A 20,461-nucleotide genomic window follows, 5' to 3' on the forward strand; every position below is an offset into this window, starting at 1 on the left:
AATCTTCGGCAGATCAAACGACCAGTAAAACTCCATCCCAGACTGTTATCAGGGAATGTCTACATCCCACCATGTGGTGACCTTTACAGAAGGTAATGAATAACTATGGTGCTTGTTGATCAGTGCAGTGGATAATTAGGCTCCCGAGTGGCGCAGCCGGCTAAGGCACTGCATCTGTGCTAGAGGTGTCATTACAGACCCTGGTTCGATTCCAGGCTGTATCACAACCGGCCGGGAGTTGCATAGGGCGGCGCACAATTGGCCCAGCGTCATCCGGGTTAGGGTTTGGCCGGGGTAGGCCGTCATTGTAAATAAGACATTTCTTCTTAACTGACTTGGCTAGTTAAATAATAATAAAAACATTTTGGGGGGGGCTCTCTTTTTGTATGTTGCTCAGGACTTTTCTGTCTCATGTCCTCAGAGTGGGCAGGTTAGAGTTGGACTTGGAGATCATTAGCGCCCAACTGGACCAGGTTTTCTGTTCTGGGGGAAAGTGTCTCCACAGGAATGGACCATTCCAGCTTGACTCCTGTAAGCCCTTCATAAGCATAGGAAACTAGCCTCCCATTGACAGAATGAACGCTGCCCACTATGAAAGTCATATGTCCACTGAAATATCTTTCATTTTGACCTCTGTCTGTCAATCAGGAGAATTGAGTCGGTACCGTTCCTCTACAGTGTTAGAGGGAGGACCATAATATTACGACCTAGCTTATTTCTCAAGCAGTGTACAAAGGTCAACATTTGAAAGTAAATCACTCTGTATCTCATCCTTTTGTTCACTAATAACATTACAAAACTGACACCTCTGACACCCCTGACACCGATCATGTAAACACCATGAGAAAAGAATTCTGGATGGCTGACACTGCTGTGTTTGGGCCCTAACCCAAGAAACTGTTGGTGTTTTCAGGAGCGAGACAACCTTGAGCATCTGCTGGAGGAGTCTAGGGCCTAGCAGGGGCTGGTGGAGCAGGGAAAGGATGCCTCAGAGGCCTGTATGGAAGCCCTCCACTCCCAGCTGTATTAGGAACGCTTCAGCCTCCAGGAGACCCACAGAGAGAGGCTGGCCACACAGGCAGAGCAACATGGTAGCAAGCAGGTGGAGCCATGGGAGACCAAACCAACTAAACTGGTACAGGGATTCACACCCAAAATGGATGCAGGTGGTCCCTTCTACACTTCGTATTTGTACAGAAGCATGTTATCTTGCCAGACGTCTCAGTAGTATCTAACCCAGGCCTCACCTGTTAAGGCTAACAGAAAACTGAAAGTGGTGGTGAACCAGTAGAAGTCAGGTTTTACCAATCATCACACCAGTTGTGAGTAGTCACACAACAGTTGTTTCTATAATAATGCCACAGTAAAGACATTTACTATTTTATGTAACACCGCTTTATTGGCTGATGATCTGCAGATGAATGAGTCCCTGTAAAGGGAGGTGGTCTCTCAGACAGAGGCTGGGGTCTGCAGAGGAGTGACCTCCCTGATGGAGAGTGACAGACGCCTGCTCAGGGTTCTCCTAGCGGCACCGGAGACTGAGCGGGAGGAGCTGCTTCAACAAGGACACCCCTCAGCCCTTGGGTAAGGAACCCCCAGCCTCTAATATTGGTGCACTTTGAGAGCTGAAAGAATCAGATGGATAAAATCAATATGGTTCTACTTTGCTCTCTGATAGGCTGGGTAGAATGTTCTCCGTATTGCTGCCTTACGCCTATCCAAACCTTATGGTCTTCATACGTGCAAAGAGAGTATGGGTGGATTTGGGATGGAATCATTATCTCTACCTTTATCTTGAGGTAATGGAGAATTTTCTTTTCTCATTGTTTTCACTCTTTGCATCGTCAGAGTGCTGATAGCTCCAGAACACGAAGAAACAGACTTCTAACGGAGGAACAAAAAACAGTGGTTTGTCAGTCCAATTTTGAAATGGTCAGACTTATAAAGGACGAGCCAGAAGCATGGTTTTGTCAGTCCACATCTTTTTGTCTCTTAGGAGCACTTGGGAAACGAATGTGGAAATCTCTGGAAAGGAGGAGAGGGTGAGAGAGGAGAGTGCCGTGTATGAAATGGAGGAACAAGATGAGGAAGAGAGAGCGGAAGGGAATAATGTGTCTGTTATTCATCTGCAGTCAAAATTCAGTGAGGACTTAAGATCCATGAGGTGACCCACTCTAAGCCTGGCACACAAACAAATAAAGGAAGAGAACCAGGTAACTGCCTCTTTGGGAGTCCTTTCCTACAGCACCATGTCACGTTGAAGCAGTCTAACATGTGGCAGAGTGATGTTTCCTTTCAAACATACCTCTCCTCCAAACCCCACTTCAGCAGTTCCCAAACTTTCATTTCATATATAAAAATGTTATATAACAAACTTTTAAAAAGATTTTTTACCTGGGATATTATTAAGCCATGGTATTTATTATACTTCATGTTAAAATATCACTTTAGTAAAGTTCATGCAACCTGAGAACCATTTTTAAGCTAAGATGCTACTTTTTGCAGTTTACTGTGCTACATGCTTCACCATCCAGTATCATGCCAACACATGCTGAATAGACAAGCTATAAACATACTTATGAGTTATGTGGATTTCTGAGGATTCACTGGCTTAGAATACTGCTGATCAAAGATAATTCTAGACAGTCTCTGCCTCTGGTCTGTGAGGGGAAAGAGGGGAATCTGGAGAGTCCATTCTTTAACAGCTGTGCTCAAATCTGGCTATGTATACATTGTAACAACCTTATGTAACAGCAAGCTTGTTACAGCCACAAAGCCCATGACCAATGTCCATTTATTCATGTAACACCCCATTACACTGGTTGACACAGTGCCATTGTCTTAGTCTGAGGACTCTGACATGTTCTTATTTATTGTTGAGGCTGGTGAGGAGTTTTGATTTCTGGCTTAAGCTAATACTAATCCCTCTCCGAGACTATTTTCTTTGGCCCTGAGCTTGTGGTCCACGGTGCACTGCCTTTTACTGCCCTGGTCACCGAGGACACATAAACATGGATTCATGGGATATGCAGACTGGGAAGACATGGTTGGAATACCGCAGGGCTAGACACTTTCTCTCACCGATATGACACTGTCATTATGAAAGGACCAATCAGATAACAGGGTTATGACAATGTCATTATGAAAGGACCAGTCAGAGCTGGGTGATAATGATGTCATTATGAAGGACTAATCAGAGAGAAGGGTTAAGACAGAACTACGTTCAGGATGTAAAGAAAGCACTCTTAGATAGCAGTATTTTTCAAAGAAAAAGATGTCAAGACGGTTATTTTGTATTTTCACTTTATTATCATAATAATATATGCCAGTTAGCAGTTGCTTTTATCCAAAATGACTTAGTCATGCGTGTATACATTTTAGGTCTGGGTGGTCCTGGGAATCAAACCCACTATCCTTATGTTGCATGCACCATGCTCTACCAACTGAGCTACTTCATATTTTCCTCTGTTCTTTTCACTTCCAAGTACACTGCTTACTCAGGAATAGGTGTTACATAATGTTATTACATTCATACTGACCAATCCTGGCACTTATTCTTGGAGCATACTGGACTAATTTCCCCCTACAGTTCAGCTGTGCTTGCACTAATTTTATTTGTTGCAACTGAGAGGTATGTGCCCAAAACCATGTACTTATGGCTGTCTGGCTGATGCAACGTTGCATGACTCCACACTGGCACAGACCGCACAGACAATCCTTCTTGATTGAGGAAGCTGGAAACTTCCTACTCACTTACTCACACTCTCTCTTTATTCTTCCATCTTTTTCTGTTACATTCTCTTGCTCTCTCTCATTATGAGGAAATGGGATGAGGACCCTGTCATGAGATTTTCCGTTGACGTCATCACAGTCCAAGATTTCTCTGTGTTCTCAGTGTATACTTGTCCCTGTTGCTTTTTAACGGCCCCATGTCTGCTAATTTCAACGGAGATACAAACTGCAGACTTTGGCAAGTCATCACAACGTCAAACTAGGTATGTTTCATGTTAACATTGCTCCACAATCGACTCCTGATAAGTACACTTCAGATACTGTAAGTGCACTTCAGATACTGTAAGTGCAATCTGTTTTAGTGCAATAAAGTTGCATTTACCAGACGTTGACTGTAATCCAAAATAACTACTATTCATACAATGTTAATGCAACCCAATTATTCCATGTACAGAACCTGCAGGAGCCCTAGCGCAAATCTTCATTTTGATAACCCAAGAGTTACACCAGCAGGTAAGAATGATAACAAATAGTTATGTGGAGATTGAATAGATACACCTCCCTGTTTCACATAAATGTCTTCCATGCGTTCCATTCCATCTACTACATAATGATGTACTTCGGTTTCGCCGGCGGAGAACGTCCTGGCGGTGAGGCACACTCTTAGAAAAAAAGATGCTATCTACAACCTAAAAGGGTTCTTTGGATATCCACATAGGAGACCCCTTTGATGAACCCTTTTTACTTCCAGGTGGAACCCTTGCCACAGACAGTTCTACATGGAACCCAAAAGAGTTCTACCTGGAACCAAAAAGGGTTCCCCTATGGGGACAGCCAAAGAACCCTTTTGGAACATTTTTTTTCTCTAAGATTTTAGCCACAGATGGCAGACTTGTTGCCCTTGGGACCAGTATTTGTCATGAAGCTTAACTTTATACCTTCCTTCCTCGTCTGTGTCTCATCTCAGGACAGAGAGAAGGGGCTGGTATTGGTCAATCGCTGGAATTCATGGCAGCACGAGCCAATGGTAGCCAGTCCAGTCAGTTCATGGCATCATCGTAATCCAATTCTTAGTATCACCTCACACCAAGTTGCCCATATATCTATATCCAGACCTCTATACCAGGCGGTCAGACTCCAGCCACCCTAGTCATAGACTGTTCTTTCTGCTACCGCACGGCAAGCGGTACTGGAGCACCAAGTCCAAGAGGCTTCTAAACCGTTTCTACCCTCAAGCCATAAGACTCCTGAACAGCTAATCAAATGGCTACCCAGACTATTTGCATTGCTATCGTTATTTACTGCTGTGCTTTAATTATTATTCTTCAGGTATTTTCTTAAAACTGCATTGTTGGTTAAGGGCTTGTAAGTAAGCATTTCACTGTAAGGTCTACATTTTATTTGATATCATGTAATAACTTGATTTGTTAGTGTTAGTTAGTGTAGTTACTTATTACTGGTAACTGCACTTTGATGTAGGAAGACACAATTTTCATTGAGCAAGTGGCTAACCAAGGAGTAGATGAACTTGTTCCTTTCTGCAGATGATAGCGCTGGTCATAGAGCTGCAGGAGCTGAGAAGGGTCTGTAAAGAGACATCCACACGACCTGTCTCCCCCCAAGGACCAGGGAGTGGCTGGAAAGAGCTGCTTTGCTTAAGCTAGGGCTGCCAACCCAACCCTCCTGGTTTGGCTCTGGCTCTGACTCTCCCAGAGGCTTAGGCTTTCTCTCTCAACAAGCAGTTAAGCAATTTTTTTGATAATTGAATCAATGCATGAAATATAAACAAAGTTCTGTGTAGTAATAATTGTTTATGCTTCTACAGTTGGCATGGCCAATACGTGCTACTATATCAGTGGTTCCAGTTATCATGCCAAAACCCATGATTTAGTTTGAAAGTCTCTGTATAGGACTGTGTGGGAGAACTGGAGGGAATAGGGAGAGGCTGGATGTCCTGGAGAGCGAGTGGACTTCTTTGGATGGTACCTCCAGGATCATTGACAAAAGTAACTTTGATCCTTGTAGGCCCATATCTCCACAATCTATGCTTTCCTTTACAAAACCATGTCTGTTTGCATATGCACTAAATCATGTCTTTATCACTTCCTGCTGTCTTGATTAACTGAGTCACTGCATATTAAAGTGTGATCTGAAGTACACCCTCAAGAACTCCTGATATCACCAAGTATGTGGGCAGCATTTGGTTTGTCAGTTTAATATTAATATTTGACTTCCTCAAATAAAACTATACCGTGGCCTCCTTTGAGTATACCAGTTGGACAGTAATAACACTACTGGCAAACAATACCACACTAGGATTTCACCCCCTCATATCCTTCACTTGTGTAATGTATGTACACAATCTTAGTTGGAAAAAGATAGTGAAATGAGGCTGGGTGTGTGAGGGAATTCATCACTCTACCTTGAATAGGTCCTGCTCAATGTTAACTGATCTGTTTGTTACCCCTCCCTCACAGTACGGGAGGTGTTTTCCTACATACAGTCATCAACCGAGTCTGACTTCTTGCCAGAAGATGACAGCTAGCAAAGGTAACTGAAAGTGGTGACCCCTTGTGGACTGGTTTGAACAGGAGCACTTTTTTTTTTTTTTTTATTAACCCAGATTCATTATTTATTTCTCAAAATGTAGTTGAACAAAATATGTATATATATAAAAAAAAAAAAAAATATCTGATTCTTCACACAGTGCAAACACTGGGGTCAAAATCCCCTTTGACTTGATAAGTTTCATCTACACTGCATTCATCACTCAGGTCCTTTTAGCTCAGTAGTCACAGAGGAGAGGAGACAACCACACCAATGCCTCCTTGCCTTCAAATGATTGAGACGAACCCCACTAATTCAGACAGTTCTCGAACATCCTTCTCCGGAGCAGAGTGGTCCCCTAGCCTAGATGGATCCATCGGCCACCCTTCTGAAGAGCGTCTGTCGCTGCTGCGCTGTCATGTTCTCACAACTCTCCAGCAGGTTGGCCACAATGAGGGTCTGCTGGATGGTCTTGGACTTGACCCACACCCGCCCGTTCATCCCCACCACAATCTCAAAGGGGAACATCTTCTCCAGGTCCTTGGCTATCTCACTCTGGGGTGCCAGCAGCCTGGATAGAGAGAGGACAATTACTATTCAGAACCAGGGTCGTGTTGAGTGGTGCAACATTACAGGATGTTTAGATAGATTTGTAAAATGTAGATCATATGCTGAATGTTAACTGTGAGGCTGTTTTGAATAACACTTGCTAAATGGCCATAGACTGGTTTTATTATTGTGACATACCTGCGTACAAGTCCCAGGGACACCTTGAAGAGAAGCCCGCCTGCTCCAAACACCCCCATCCCGTTGGCTCGTCCACAGCTGTCTATACACACCAGCTCCGGCTCCATGTCTTTGTTGGCAATGATGAACTGAGAGTACACCAGGTCCCCTACCTGCAATGGCACCACAGAAACAAAATTGAGAAAGACTAGTGCCATCAAACTTTAAATTGAAAGACGACGTTTAAAGGAGTAGTTCATTATTTTACAACTTGATGTTAGATGGTTCCTCGCCCTGAAAGTAGTCTATGGGCCAGGAGAAACTGTAATCCATGTTTCAGTTCTTTAAAAACCGACACTACAAACTTCAGCCACCACAAGCTAACCATCAATGGAAGTGAAGGGGGTATGTGAGCATGTTTTATTTCTTGCCAAATCACCATTAAGTAACATCAAACCAAATATGGAGTTGATTTGAATTGATTTCAGGTGAATTTGACTTTTTTTAACATGCTCACATGCCTGCAATTGATTGTTAGCTGAAGTTTGTAGTGGCTGTTTAAAGAAAAGCCCTGGATTACCTTTTCTCTTGGGCCATAGACTACTTTTTAGGGTGAAGAACCATCTAACGTCAAGTTGTAAAATAGTGAACCTTCCACCTGGAAGAATAAAGAAGTGTTTGTGACAATACTGACCTGCACGTTAGGTCTATTCCTCTTGGTAGCCCCCTCGAAGGTGAGGTAGGAGAGTGACGCCTGCTCACTCCCCCCTACATCCACCTTGAAGATGTCACCTGACTTGGCAGCTATGATGCCAATCACACTCTCCCCCTTCCCTGGAACATACTGGGCGAGAGGAAATAAGCAGTGAGTCCATAACTTACTTGAAAAGGACACCGCCAGTGTTGTGCCGAAAATCTCCCCCCTGACAGACATCTCTCTCCTCCTCACTATCACGCATTAGTTTCGCTTCCCCACCCGCCATTTTTTTAAAGACCCGACGGAGCTCATTGCCTTGTTGAATTATGCAGAAACGGGCCGCGTGGGGGTCATGTAATTGATTATGTTGGAAAGGGGAGAAATTGTGCTTTACAATGGTATTGACATTACAGTTGATCTGGAAGTATTACGTTTTTGGGGCGCTAAAATAAGGTCAATTGTACGGACCAAGGCGATGTACAAAAGTGAGTGAGTTTACGTTACTAGAGTGCAAAATGTTCATGCATGCCATCAATTTCACCAACCTTTACCTCATTCCTACCAAGACCATATTTGTATTGGGGTTGTGAATTGCCTGTTTACTGTGACAAAGATGTTAACGTTAGCTGACTAAATATAGTAGCCAAACTCTACAGATACCATAGGCATGCGCCTTTCTTTGTAAAACACGTGGTTACCAACGCATCGTGCGTTTCTTCTTCAAACGCATATAATGAATCTGACCCTGAATGATATAACTAGCTATCTAGGACAGGTAGCTATTTATCAGTTATTCCATAGATACATACCCTCCTTTGCTGAGAGTCTATCCAGTACAGATTCGGTTGTTTATGTCGGAGGATTCCGCTTTTGCAAACGAGAACTTCATCTCCGTTTCGCCGAAGCCCTGGTCCACAAACAACTTTCTCGGGTTTGCTGTCGGTGATACTTTCAGGCATTTGAAAAGAAAATACGTCTCCTGGTAATAAAACATCACCAACTTTATCTTTGAAACAACTCAGCATGTCTGTAAATGTGCACTTCTGATAGGGGAAACTATAAATGTGACACAGGAAATCGAGGAAGAAAAAGCAAAAACGGAAGGATATTTGTTGTAGCGCACCCATGTGGTTACTACAAGTTACTACTACCAAGAATGTGACTTAAATGTACTGTAGGTGTAATATCTTGTGTATTGTATTCCAATCAACATACATTACATTTACATTTAAGTCATTTAGCAGACGCTCTTATCCAGGGCGACTTACAAATTGGGTGACTACGTGAATAATTACATAAAATAGGACAATATAACACAAACAAATAAACAAACCATGTGGACACAATAAGGAGCATCTGGACCTTTAATGATAAAATATTCCACAGGAGCTGGGACTGAAATCGATTTATTCTTTACAAAGATAGTGTTAAGATTTAATACAAATAAATATGATTATAAATGATTGTGTGTGTGTGTGTGTGTACTGTGCATGAGTGTTCCATAAAAAACGACTTCTACAATCACAGAAAGAATCAAAGATAAATGTGATAATAGTATCACATTCACAGCGGAATCATCTTTACTTGAGTAGGCTACTCTTCAGCAACTTCCGTCTTTCACTATCAAGATGTCTGCATTGGTTTCCCTTAAGAGAGACAAAGAGAGCAACAGCCAGTAAGATTTTTTTTAAGCAAGCAAAACATCTCTTATAAAGCTTTCCAGTGGACTAATTCTATGTTTCCTATAGATCTTTTTTCATAGGTGGGGTAGAAAATCACTTGCCTAGTCGCCAGATCTCTTTGTACAGATCCTGCAACCAGGCTACTGTAGCACCACCCTGTGCTTACTGGCTATAACAAAATGTACAACTGTGTGCGGATGACGCTGGGGGTGCTACAGAGATAAGCAGCACACCCAAACAATTAGAGAGGAAACATTTCAGTATAATTAAACTGATATATGGTAGACTCACAGCCGGTGAACACACAGAGAACACTCGTTGGGATAAGTGTTTCCATCATTACCGCACACTGGGGAGTAGTTGAGCGGGCATGCCTGGGATTGGCTCATATCCCCACAAGATGGCTAGTAAAAGAATAAAATAACATTTCAAGATGATATCATCTTACCACCTGGAAGACTAAACCAACCCTGGTTGTCTATAGTCATGCATGGACATTCTCATGAATTAATTTGTAGTTGCCACATTAGTATAGGGAACTGTAATGATAATATTTGAATGGAAGTCTCACCCTCCTGTAGAGTCTGGATTGGTCCGCTGCGTCTGCTAATGCGACATATTACCACAAGTAGAATTTAACCTATTATTCTTTACTACCTATCATTTATTATCATAACTGCTAATGAACAGTACAATCGACAGTACAATCTTTGTCATGTTTTGACAAACTACAGTTCCTAAATGGAAATGAAACATGAATTATGTACAGAATAGTCATTAATGTATTTACCTGCAGAAAAGAAGACAGCCAGACAGACTAGCAAAAGAGTTTTCCCAATCATGTTCATGTAGTCTGACCAAAAGAGATCCAATTCAACTGATAACAATAGTTGGTATAGGTCCAATTACTGAATGCAGCTCCAAAAGTACAATATAATCTCTATGTCTCCTTTGCTTCTGTATTATCTGCGATGTGCCTTGCTTAAGGTCTGCTGTTGGTTTAGTCCCTGTGGATGGAGAGGCGTTGTCATATAGTGGAGGTCGCGTCTGTTTGTCTGTGAAATAATGTGACCCTGTGTTGGGTAAAGCTGATGTTTTGACGGCATTGCACCTGACCAGCCCGCCAGCAACAGTTACGACAGAGCCCCCCTATTGTCCAGGCCTTTATTAAGGGATGAACATTCCTACTGCCTAAATATTGCTGAGCGCCCTATAAAAACGGGGGTGTGACACTGGTGTTGTTGATGATGAAATGCATACATGTTGACCAAGAGCAACTATCAAACCTTACTATGTAATACGTTTTTTTTAAAGCACTGAATTAAAGACCGTACATTATGTTCACTGAATTTGTACCGATTTTGTAATATTTTGGTCCCCACAACAATATGACCTGGTCTTGTTTTCACCTCTATGGCAGGCTAATTTGGTTTTATTAGGCCTATATTTGGCCTACTTATATTGGCCGTGGTCGAGAGCATCAAATCCATGATGCATTATGGGTAAATGGTGACTGACTGACTGATCTACAAATAATAATGAGTAGTTATTTATGATGCATGGTGATTTGTAGCTCAGTCAGTCGGCTGCAACGTCGACAAACCCTTTTTTTGTGCTAATGAGGCTCTCATTCGCATAATTATTTTTCATTTTGAAGGAACACATGACTTCTATGTACATTCAATCAAATATGATTTATATAACAATTTTGTCACAGAAGGCTTAATACAATACGGTCAGGTAACGTTGGGCCAGTAACCGAAAGGTTCGGGATCGAATCCCCGAGCTGACAAGGTACAAATCTGTCGTTCTGCCCCTGAGCAAAGCAGTTAACCCACTGTTCCCCGGAAGCAGAAGACGTGGTTTTCGATTAGGGCAGCCCCCCGCACCTCTCTGATTCAGAGGGGCTGGGTTAAATGCGGAAGACACATTTCAGTTGAATGCATTCCGTTGTACAATTGACTAGGTATTCCCCTTTCCCTATATCCTAAAATTAGTGACAGGGAGGACGAAAGTTTGAGATGAATCAGACTCTAGGGGGGGTGGTCTTATCCTGGTTGGATTAAATATTCGGAATAGTAAATTATACTTTTCTTATTTTACTTTATTATTATTCATAATATTTTAACTCACCCAAGTGTGGATATACATGCCATATTTCATTCTTACTATTTGTTACCAAATGACATTTTATCTTCTCCCTTAGACCATCTTTTATATCGGAAAGGTAGCTCAAATGAGTAATTTTTTTCTCATGGATCTCTAAATTTGAGCTTCTCTCGGTTTCCGTAGTCTACAACTGCACAACGCCAAAGATGATCTATTATATTGACAAGACAGCCGAGTGACCGCTCTAACAATGGAAATACATGTCCACAATTGGGTGTAGGCAATTGAGATCGGGTGGGACCATTCTAGCCAATGAGAGGGCAGATACGCCTGTGAACGACAGGCATAGCTGAGTTGTTTTTCGGAAAGCCAAGTGCATCCACTTATATCAGTACATTAACATATGTGTAACAGACTAAACACTACGAAACTTCTATTCGATCAAATTAGCCTCACTTAAATTCGACACTCTCATAGACTTCCATACAAAAAAGGATAGAATAAATCATTTTTGGGCGGAGTAAATCCTCTCGCTTCGCCTCTTCGGACAACTCAAAAACAGTTTACTGAACCAGAGATTTGTATATAATGACGATATGCTCATGTCTCCGCCCAACAAAGGCAGGCGATGGAGTTTAGGTCCAAAATAAACCCATATAAATTCATTATTTTGTACAGATTTGGACGAGAGTGAAACGTCTCGCTCCGCCATCCTCTCTGACTGAACTCGCAAGGTGCTCTTGGTTACTTTTTGTAACACTAGTTTTATTATAAAAACTTTCAAGCGAAATGTTTACAGTAAGAAATTATTTTCGCAGATCGTCAAGGCTTATAGAAAATATTTGTTTGAAAAATGGTGACGTGGTAAGTTTGGACTATTATAATTTGGACTATTTTGACAGTGCGATGAGGGCAAATTCCAATGCAAATTGATTGTTCACGTTATTTTAAAAGTTCACGTTTGTAGCTTAATAACAGTCATCAGGTTTGACAAAAATCAATGTGAGTTTCAGTTTTCATTTATGCAAACGCTTTTTGCAATATCTGCGTGGTATTGCGAAATCTTGGAAATTAGGAGAGATTTGCCCTCGGTGTATGTAGCCCAACCGGTCGGCAGATGGCACTATTATTCATTTCACGTCGTTTGACAAATAATTGCCTTAACTTCATTAAGTCATTCAATGAGAAAATGTCATGCATTTTACATGTTTTATTTACCATGGACCTATAGGATACAGTGTGTGTGACTTGTTTTTTTATTTACCATATCTAACTTTGGTAACATTGTCTTAGATTTTCGACGCAAGAGTACGAGTAACGTTATGCAATATAATTAATGCACAATGCAGACATTTTAGACTGGCTTGCTAGGGAGAAGTCAAACTCCACTGTACAACAGACCTTTGGACCAAACTGAATGAAAGGTTGGGTAGCAAACTGATTCCAAAACGCTAAGGCCCGGTTTTCCAAAAGCATCTTAAGGCTATGTTCATCGTTCAATCTCCGAGCTGTTTCCCAAAACCATCGATATTAACGTTGCACTTGAAAACGCTCGTAGTCTAATTTTTTTGCCTCCGACCACTCGTAGAACAGCTAAGTGCTTCGTATATGCTTTTTTGCCCTATCGCGTCACTTTAGGCCTATAGGCTACACAGAATATCTCCGCTAAATATTGGGTTTATCAATCTGTGACCGCAGATAACTTCAGAACAAAGTTGACTACAAATACAAAGTTACCAATGACTTTGCAATTGATAAAAACAAGCAAGTATAAAAATATGCTTCAAATGAAAACCCAGATGACTTCATTAAAATATAAACCGTAGGCCTATTTCAATCATATTGAAATACATTCCATGTTCAATCAATTTAGTTATATTTTGCTACAGGCTACTTACTGTCTGTAATTTGTCTCAATATATTTTATGTGTAGCCTAACTGCGCAATGACGTGTCAAATCAGTGATTTAGTGCATTTTATTGGGTAAGCAATAAGACACGTCAATATTTGTAGCCGTAAACGATAATATTTATCTAGAAGCTGATCCGTCGTCAGTATTGTGAAATAATTCAAATGTAAAAGTTATATTTGCATTCAGAAAGCTGACCCGAGAACAGCGCCCCCTTTCTTTCGATCATATCAGTATCGACACATGCTCCAACGATGTATTTGCGTGGTGTTTTGGTTTTGGGAAACGTGTATCTCCGGCCGTTGGAGGAACGATGCATCAATAAAAAGGTTAAAAGGTTAACCTAAATTCCATCGGTATCGGGAAACAGGACCAGAATAGTTTTGCTCATAGGAGTAGGCAATTAGTTTAAGATTAATTTAACGTGATAAATAGCGGAAAGACAACACCAAAGGTTTGACTAAAACCCACATTTTAAGTCATGACACTGAATAAAGTATCCAGCTGGGTCCCTCAAGCAAAAAAAATGAAATGAAGAGATTAATTAGAATACATATAGTATCGTATTAGAATTTCATGCTGTCAGTAATGGGCAATTAATTCCATGGTAATGGAATTATGCTGAGACACCCAATTTCTTTAAAATGTAAATAAACAAACATTGATTTCAAAGTTTAACAAGCCATACTATGCACAACGACTACCTTGAACAGTTTACACAGTACATTAAAAAAACTGCAGATTCAAAGTTTGTTAACAGAATTTCTGTAAAATCTCCTTCAGTTTTATTCTGTTACCAAACGTTGGATATGCACATTTCTTCCTGTAAATGTGTTTTTGTAAAATGTTCAGTGGAAATTGTTAAAAGTAGTTCCTGTGCAAACAGTTCTATGGTTTATTAAACTTTGAAATCAATCGTTTTTGTTCGGTATACATTATAAATCTGTCTCAGCAAAATTCGCTTACCATGGAATTCATGTAAAAGCCACATTGACCACAGGGTGTCAGCAGTGACTGTACTTCTCTCCTGTCAGCCTCTAGACTGTATTTCCACTGGGCCCCAGCAGCAACATGGGACCTTCTATGAATTCCGTACCTACAGAATCCTTCCAGAGAAGAACGCTGCCTTCCTCAAGCTGACCAATGAGAAGATCCACCTGCGTACTGCTCACTCCGAGCTCCTGGGATACTGGAGTGTGGAGTACGGAGGCTTGAACCAGGTCTTCCACATCTGGAAGTATGGTGAGGAGGAGGCAGAGAGCAAGCTAGGGCTTTGAGGCCAATTCTATGTGTAATTCAGTTAACTCAGGAAATACTGTACATTCAAATTGTATAAAGGAATGGATATTCACCTACAATAAGCAAGCACTCATGTTTGCATTTCTGAATCCTAAATTGACTGTAAGGGAACCTGCATGAACTCAAGCCCAGAGAACAATGTAAAATAAGCCATTGTATCGTCAGTATATCTCACTGTCTCTCCTGTTGTTGTGTTGCTATCTAGACAGCTATGCTCAGCGGGCAGGTGTGCGCGCATCCTTGGCTCAGGACCCCAAATGGATTGAGGAGTACATCTCCAAGGCCATGCCCATGCTCATGTCTCAGGACAACGAGGTCACGTATTTGGTGCCCTGGAGCAAGGTGGACAGGCCTCCCAAGGAAGGTGGTGAGTAGCTGAGTTAAATAATTACCCTCTTGTCTGACACTGTTTGAGTTTAGTTCTCCCGAGACAGAAAAACAGAACTTCTCCCTTCTTATTTGTGCGTATGCATTGACCTTTTGTGTTTATTTCCTTGGACAACACTAATCTAGCACACATTTTGTAAACAACAGAACTGTTTTTTAGAGTAGTTATATTCCTCGTAAGTACAGGACAGCACCTTGCGTTTTTAGCAGGAAATGAAATCAGCCCTGTTTACCCAAAGGAGGTGGTGGCAGGTAGCCTCGCTTCTTAGCATGTTGGGCAAGTAACCGAAAGGTTGCTGGTTTGAATTCCCCAAGCTGACTAGGTGACTAATCTGTCAATGTGCCATTGAGCAAGGCACTTAAACCTAATTTGCAACTGTAAGTCGCTCTGGATAAGAGCGTCTGCTTACTGATTGAAATATAAATGAGTGATTTTCCCCACAGGGAGGAGTTACACACTGATGCACTTTAGCCTCATTTAAAATGAGTTTTTGAAATGTACAGCACATTACATTCATACAGATTTGGTAAACAAAACCACTGTGTTCCAATTAAGAAAAAGTTCCTTTCAAAACCGATCTGTAGTGCTATGTTGCATCACCCTCGACAGTTGAATGCACTCAGTTAACTGCTCTGGAATAAAAGTGTTCTGCCAAACCACTGAGCTAGATTTAAAGCGTTTGTAGAGGCTAGGGGTTGGTTTAAGAAATTATGATAGTTGGATATGTTGCATATTATTAAGGGTGTGTGTGTTTCAGGGGTATATGAGTTGGCATCGTTCCAGATGAGGCCAGGGGGCCCAGCAGTGTGGGGGGAGGCCTTCCAGGCTGCAGTCAGTACCCACGCTGCCTGTGGGCACGCCCACCTGGTAGGGGTCTTTCACAGCGAGTTTGGACGACTCAACAAAGGTACAGTAACAATCGGGTCAATGATTATCAGGATGGGATGATCTAACACGTGTAACAACACTGATATTATAATATGAATGCAAGAGTGTGAGGCAGAATGGGATTTCTCCTTGTTTGCCAGTCAATGCCCTGTGGTGGTATGAGAGTCCGGACCAACGTGCAGCAGTACGCCACAAAGCCCATGGTGATGCCAGGGTGGTGGCAGCCGGTAAGCCCTTTAATTTATTCCCCTTTTAATCCAAGAAGAAAAGGGAATTTTGACAGCTCTATTCACATTTTAGTTTCTATCTGCACTCTTCCAAACCTCTCTCATGATCTCTCTCCCCAAAGTGAGGGAGAGTGTGACCTATCTGGAGTCGCAGACGAACAAACTCATGTTCCCCTGCCCCTACTCTCCCCTCAAGTGATCTCACACTGAAACCCAGGATTAAAGGGACTAAACCTCAACTGGATCTAATATGCGTCTTACACTGTTTATAGACCTAAGTAGAGGTTATAAAATGCTACTGAGATTTCTTAAATCAATCAACCAATGGTGATCATATCATCTAAATGTGATGACAGTAGCACTCAAACAATGTATTACTTGTAATTATGAATGTTATACTGATATCAATATATAAGTCACTCAGGACCAAGTATAATTAGGACCTTGGCTATAACACTGTTTATTTCATTCTACTGAGGACTGTTCAGTCTTTTAACAATAGATGGCTCTTGTGAAATGCATTTATATGTTGTAAAGAACTGCTTGTTATGAAATGCCTCTGTCCTGAATCAAACAGTATTATGTTAGTAATGGATTAGATTTATATTATAATATATTCCATTTAGTAGATGTGTGCGACTCAGTCATGCGTGCATACGTTTTGCATATGGGTGGTCCTGGGAATCGAACCCACTACTCTGGCGTTTACAAGCGCCATTCATACTATATTAATAGGTATGGATAATTGTGCCTTATTCATCGTGTACATACCACATGAATACTTGCCTGGACTAGAATGCGCTTTTCCGTAACCTTTGTCAATAAGAAGGCTATGTGAAAATGTATGACCAATAAAGACATATTTCAAAATGAAACATTCTGCTAAAATGTGGTTTTGGACAGGATTAAGTTTATATCCATGTTGACACAAGATTAAGAGAATGGAAAACACTTGCCAGGACTGATTTGCTGGGTTTTATTGTGTAAATAAGTATTGTACAGGGCGAGTAACAGACATTCCCACAGCCTTTCTCAATACATAAAAAACATAAACAGCTATTAAATAAATAATTTTCTTGGTAGGATTTTCTTTTTGATCAAAAACAAAACAAACAATTGTATACAGTCTGTGGAAATTCCAGTGCAAAAACAATATTCCAATTAACACCACAAATAAAGTGCTTGGAATGTTGAACTGCCCTCATTTCAGGCAAGCTTTGTTTCAAAATACTGAGTCATTTTACCCGAATGACCACAAAATGAATTTCACAATAAAATGGCACTTGATTATCAACCCATGGAGGGAATGTTTCTTTTTTCACCTAGTGGTTAGGTGGTGAAAATACTGAAGTATCCTTAACAGCTTGTCTGGCAGGGCACTGTGGTATGTTGCGTTGAGGTATTCATTGCAAATGTTGATAATGCGTCTTAACCCACAAACAAATCTTTTAGTTTTCTGTAAAAAAGCTATAAAATATTTTTTTTATATATATTTTTTTAACTTGTAGTTATTTGCATAGTGTACATTGAAAAGTGTACTTAGTCTCTGCAATTGGAGTGTTTCAATAGGTACTGAACTACAAGGAAGAACATTCATAATTACAGTAATGCCACAATGTACTTAGCCAAACATAATTAAACAATTCCTTGTTTTATATATTCATTAATATATAAATAAAAGGTACATCTTTCAAAACAAATTCAGATTCTACAGTACAGCCCTTGGCCACAGAAATGATTGGGATTCTTCATCATGTAATTCTGGTCTTGGAGAACAAAACCAAAAGAAACAGACCCTGAATTATTTTCCTATTGGTAGAAACCAGTTAATTGGAATTACACAGACATGAACACAGTTTCCTTAAAAATATACACTGCATAACGTCTGCTGAAGCACATAATAAAATTATGGCAGTTATTCCAAGTTTAATACTCTTTCTCCTTAATGACTATCGTGAAGGGCTCTCTGGGCCTCAACTCACTTCAGCACGATTGGGAAACTTTGCATTGACTTGCATTGAGCTTTCCTTCCGAGGGCAACACCTGGCTGAAGAATTAAAACATTAAAATACTACTGTAATAATACAAGGACATAAACTCAGTCCAACACTGTTTGCGGGTTCCAGTTTTGGGTGGAAGATGGTGTCTGTTTGCTCACACCAAGCTCTCCTTTAGCCTCTCCTCGGTTAGCTTATCTTCAGCCTGCCGCGAGCCGAGCGGGGTAGTGTCCACCACCGCCTCTTTGCGCTTAACTGAATTGTCTTTTGAGTGGTAATCGTCACTCTGGTCCTTGGCAAAGTTCACAAACACCTGGTAGAGAAGAGAGTGTAAGCTATTATCACAGTACATTCCAACACTCATTAGCGTACATGATGCTATGTCCAGTCTACTAATAAAAGAACATGCAGAAAGACAAACATGCATAGTGCTGTAATCACAACTCAACGAAAACAACTCTTGACCACAAAGCCTTAAATCAGTGACGGATGGCGTCTTACCTGGTCCAGTGTGGTCTGCGACACAGAGTAGTCTTCAATCCGAAGCAGGTCCTTGTTCTTGGCCAGGATGCTGAAGATGTGTGCCAGGGAGGTGAGCGAGGAGGGCAGCTGGTACTGCAGCATGTTCCTGTGCTTCTCCTTCAGGGTGCTGCCCGGCAGCTCGCTCTCAATGAACTTCATCACCGGCGGCAGGTCAGGGTCCGCCCCCGCCACACGCAGGATGATGGTGTACCCGTCTCCGAACCTGGAGAGACAGAGGGAAGGAGAAAATATGGGGGGGGGACAAGGTGAACAAATTATTTAATAAAACATTTTGCTTACAAGAAAATAAGATGAGCGTTTAAAAGGCAAACAAAGAGATTTCAGGAGAGGTAAAAAAAAATGTAAAAAACCCTGAGAGGCTTGTAAGGCACCTCCCTTTCAAATGATTACAAAATCATACAAAAAAGCATTGTTAAGAATTATAAACAAATACATCTAGATTTACAAAAAAAAATTAAAACATGAATTAGGGGGGGGGGGGATAGTAATATATCAATACATCATTTGAGCAATTTACTGTATTTAAAGCCACAGAGCGAAATACACTTTGTAGGTATTTGCTTGTTTTATATGCATCAGTGAAAGGACTTGTCATCTTACCTATTCTTTAGGTGCTGAACGCTCCCCAAGCAACGGAATCTGCCGTTGACCATGATGGCCATTCTGGTGCACAGGGCCTCACATTCCTCCATACTGAAGACACAAAATGGTAGACACAGACATTAGATACAGTGTAAAGGAATTGATGAACTAGAAATCACATCCCTGCAAAGGTTAGTCTATGTCAAATAAGCTAATACCTTGTCAAAGTAAAGTTAACACTCCAAAAGCTATTATTGTCATCCTGCACAGTAAGTGGGTAAGCAATACTTTGAATCATGTAAACTACGTAGTACATGCCAATAGGCTACATTTGTGCTAATGAGGATTGCCTAACCGCAGCCTATACCGTACATAAGCTATGTTGCCAACCAATCAACAACAAGACCATGCATTTCAATGTATAGCAGTTAGCTCTTAGCCTAGCATGGCTGAGGTGTTATGGTGTTTCTGGTTACCTGTGCGAGGTGAGCACCACGGAGCGTCCCTCCTTGATGACGCTGTGGATGCAGTTCCATAAGGCCCTGCGCGCTTTTGGGTCCATCCCAGTAGTGGGCTCGTCCTGTCACAAAGAGCACAGCCAGGTTAAGGTTGGCCCACAGGTTGAGCAGGAAAAACACAGAGAAGACCAGCAGCAGGGGGGAGCAAGGCATTATGGCTCTTCTAGTGTTGCATTTTGCTATTAGAAACTTGCTTTCTCTCTGTCTTTGTTTATGTCGTTTCTCTTTCGCTCTCACCATGTCTCTTGCTCTGTCTCTTGCATTGTCTGACCATTCAGTTTCTGTCTCTCTCCCCTTTTATCCCACTCACATCTGATGTGGCCAGCCCCTCTCTCCAGCCCAATAGTAGCAAAACATAAGCCTATGATTTTCCAGGAACCCTTTGAGAGCACTGTGGCGTGCCAGTGGGAGAGTTTTAATCTAACCCTCATTACACAACCATCGCTGCTGCAATCCCCACTGGGAGAACAATTAAACACCAGTTATCTGACTTAGAAGAGGTCCTTTGTTGATATGTCACATCAAGGTCACCTCCAAGCTGATGCAACTAGTCTGATCCACTTGTGTTGGTGTTTACAGTTTATGTAGGTCTGTGTGTGTGTGTGTTGGGACATGGT

The 20,461-nt window shown here is 41.4% G+C and overlaps 4 protein-coding genes and 1 long non-coding RNA gene across 6 annotated transcripts in view; 2 read left to right on the top strand and 3 right to left on the bottom strand.

Annotated features, from left to right (window-relative positions):
- Nucleotides 1-111: 111 nt before the first annotated feature.
- On the top strand, nt 112-5,891 carry LOC139574376 (uncharacterized). The gene is made up of 2 exons (XR_011674758.1): nt 112-531; nt 914-5,891. It is a non-coding gene; the product is annotated as an uncharacterized lncRNA (long non-coding RNA).
- A 533-nt stretch (nt 5,892-6,424) lies between these two features.
- On the bottom strand, nt 6,425-8,790 carry LOC139574373 (exosome complex component RRP40-like). Its single transcript, XM_071398888.1, has 4 exons — nt 8,512-8,790; nt 7,700-7,849; nt 7,027-7,178; nt 6,425-6,850 (listed from the first exon to the last, which is right to left on the bottom strand). The coding sequence occupies exons 1-4, from the start codon at nt 8,725-8,727 to the stop codon at nt 6,643-6,645; spliced, it is 726 nt and encodes a 241-aa protein (XP_071254989.1). The 5' UTR covers nt 8,728-8,790; the 3' UTR covers nt 6,425-6,642.
- A 302-nt stretch (nt 8,791-9,092) lies between these two features.
- LOC139574375 (probable pancreatic secretory proteinase inhibitor) lies at nt 9,093-11,990 on the bottom strand. Of its 2 annotated transcripts, XM_071398890.1 has the most exons (5): nt 11,518-11,990; nt 10,175-10,391; nt 9,956-9,990; nt 9,676-9,788; nt 9,093-9,348 (listed from the first exon to the last, which is right to left on the bottom strand). In XM_071398890.1, exons 2-5 carry the CDS (start codon nt 10,230-10,232, stop codon nt 9,303-9,305), a joined length of 252 nt encoding a protein of 83 aa, XP_071254991.1. In that variant the 5' UTR covers nt 10,233-10,391; nt 11,518-11,990; the 3' UTR covers nt 9,093-9,302. The 2 variants fall into 2 exon arrangements, with proteins under 2 accessions (XP_071254991.1, XP_071254992.1); XM_071398891.1 differs by lacking the exon at nt 11,518-11,990 and having other exon boundaries at nt 9,956-9,987; nt 10,175-11,472.
- An 89-nt stretch (nt 11,991-12,079) lies between these two features.
- Nucleotides 12,080-17,079, top strand: nipsnap3a (nipsnap homolog 3A (C. elegans)). Its single transcript, XM_071398889.1, has 6 exons — nt 12,080-12,357; nt 14,437-14,644; nt 14,907-15,068; nt 15,847-15,996; nt 16,118-16,204; nt 16,327-17,079. Exons 1-6 carry the CDS (start codon nt 12,283-12,285, stop codon nt 16,401-16,403), a joined length of 759 nt encoding a protein of 252 aa, XP_071254990.1. The 5' UTR covers nt 12,080-12,282; the 3' UTR covers nt 16,404-17,079.
- Nucleotides 17,080-17,165: 86 nt separating this feature from the next.
- The window catches only part of LOC139574371 (phospholipid-transporting ATPase ABCA1-like), a 48,489-nt gene continuing 45,193 nt past the window's right edge, over nt 17,166-20,461 (bottom strand). Inside the window, exons 34-37 of the mRNA XM_071398886.1 lie at nt 19,803-19,906; nt 19,345-19,437; nt 18,703-18,946; nt 17,166-18,514 (exon numbers count right to left, since the gene is read on the bottom strand). Coding sequence (XP_071254987.1) covers nt 18,359-18,514; nt 18,703-18,946; nt 19,345-19,437; nt 19,803-19,906 — 597 coding nt within the window. The 3' untranslated portion in view covers nt 17,166-18,358. The remainder of the gene's footprint in view (nt 18,515-18,702; nt 18,947-19,344; nt 19,438-19,802; nt 19,907-20,461) is intronic.

The sequence above is a fragment of the Salvelinus alpinus genome, chromosome 4 (genome assembly GCF_045679555.1).
Source record: "Salvelinus alpinus chromosome 4, SLU_Salpinus.1, whole genome shotgun sequence".
NCBI classification, from domain to species: domain Eukaryota; kingdom Metazoa; phylum Chordata; class Actinopteri; order Salmoniformes; family Salmonidae; genus Salvelinus; species Salvelinus alpinus.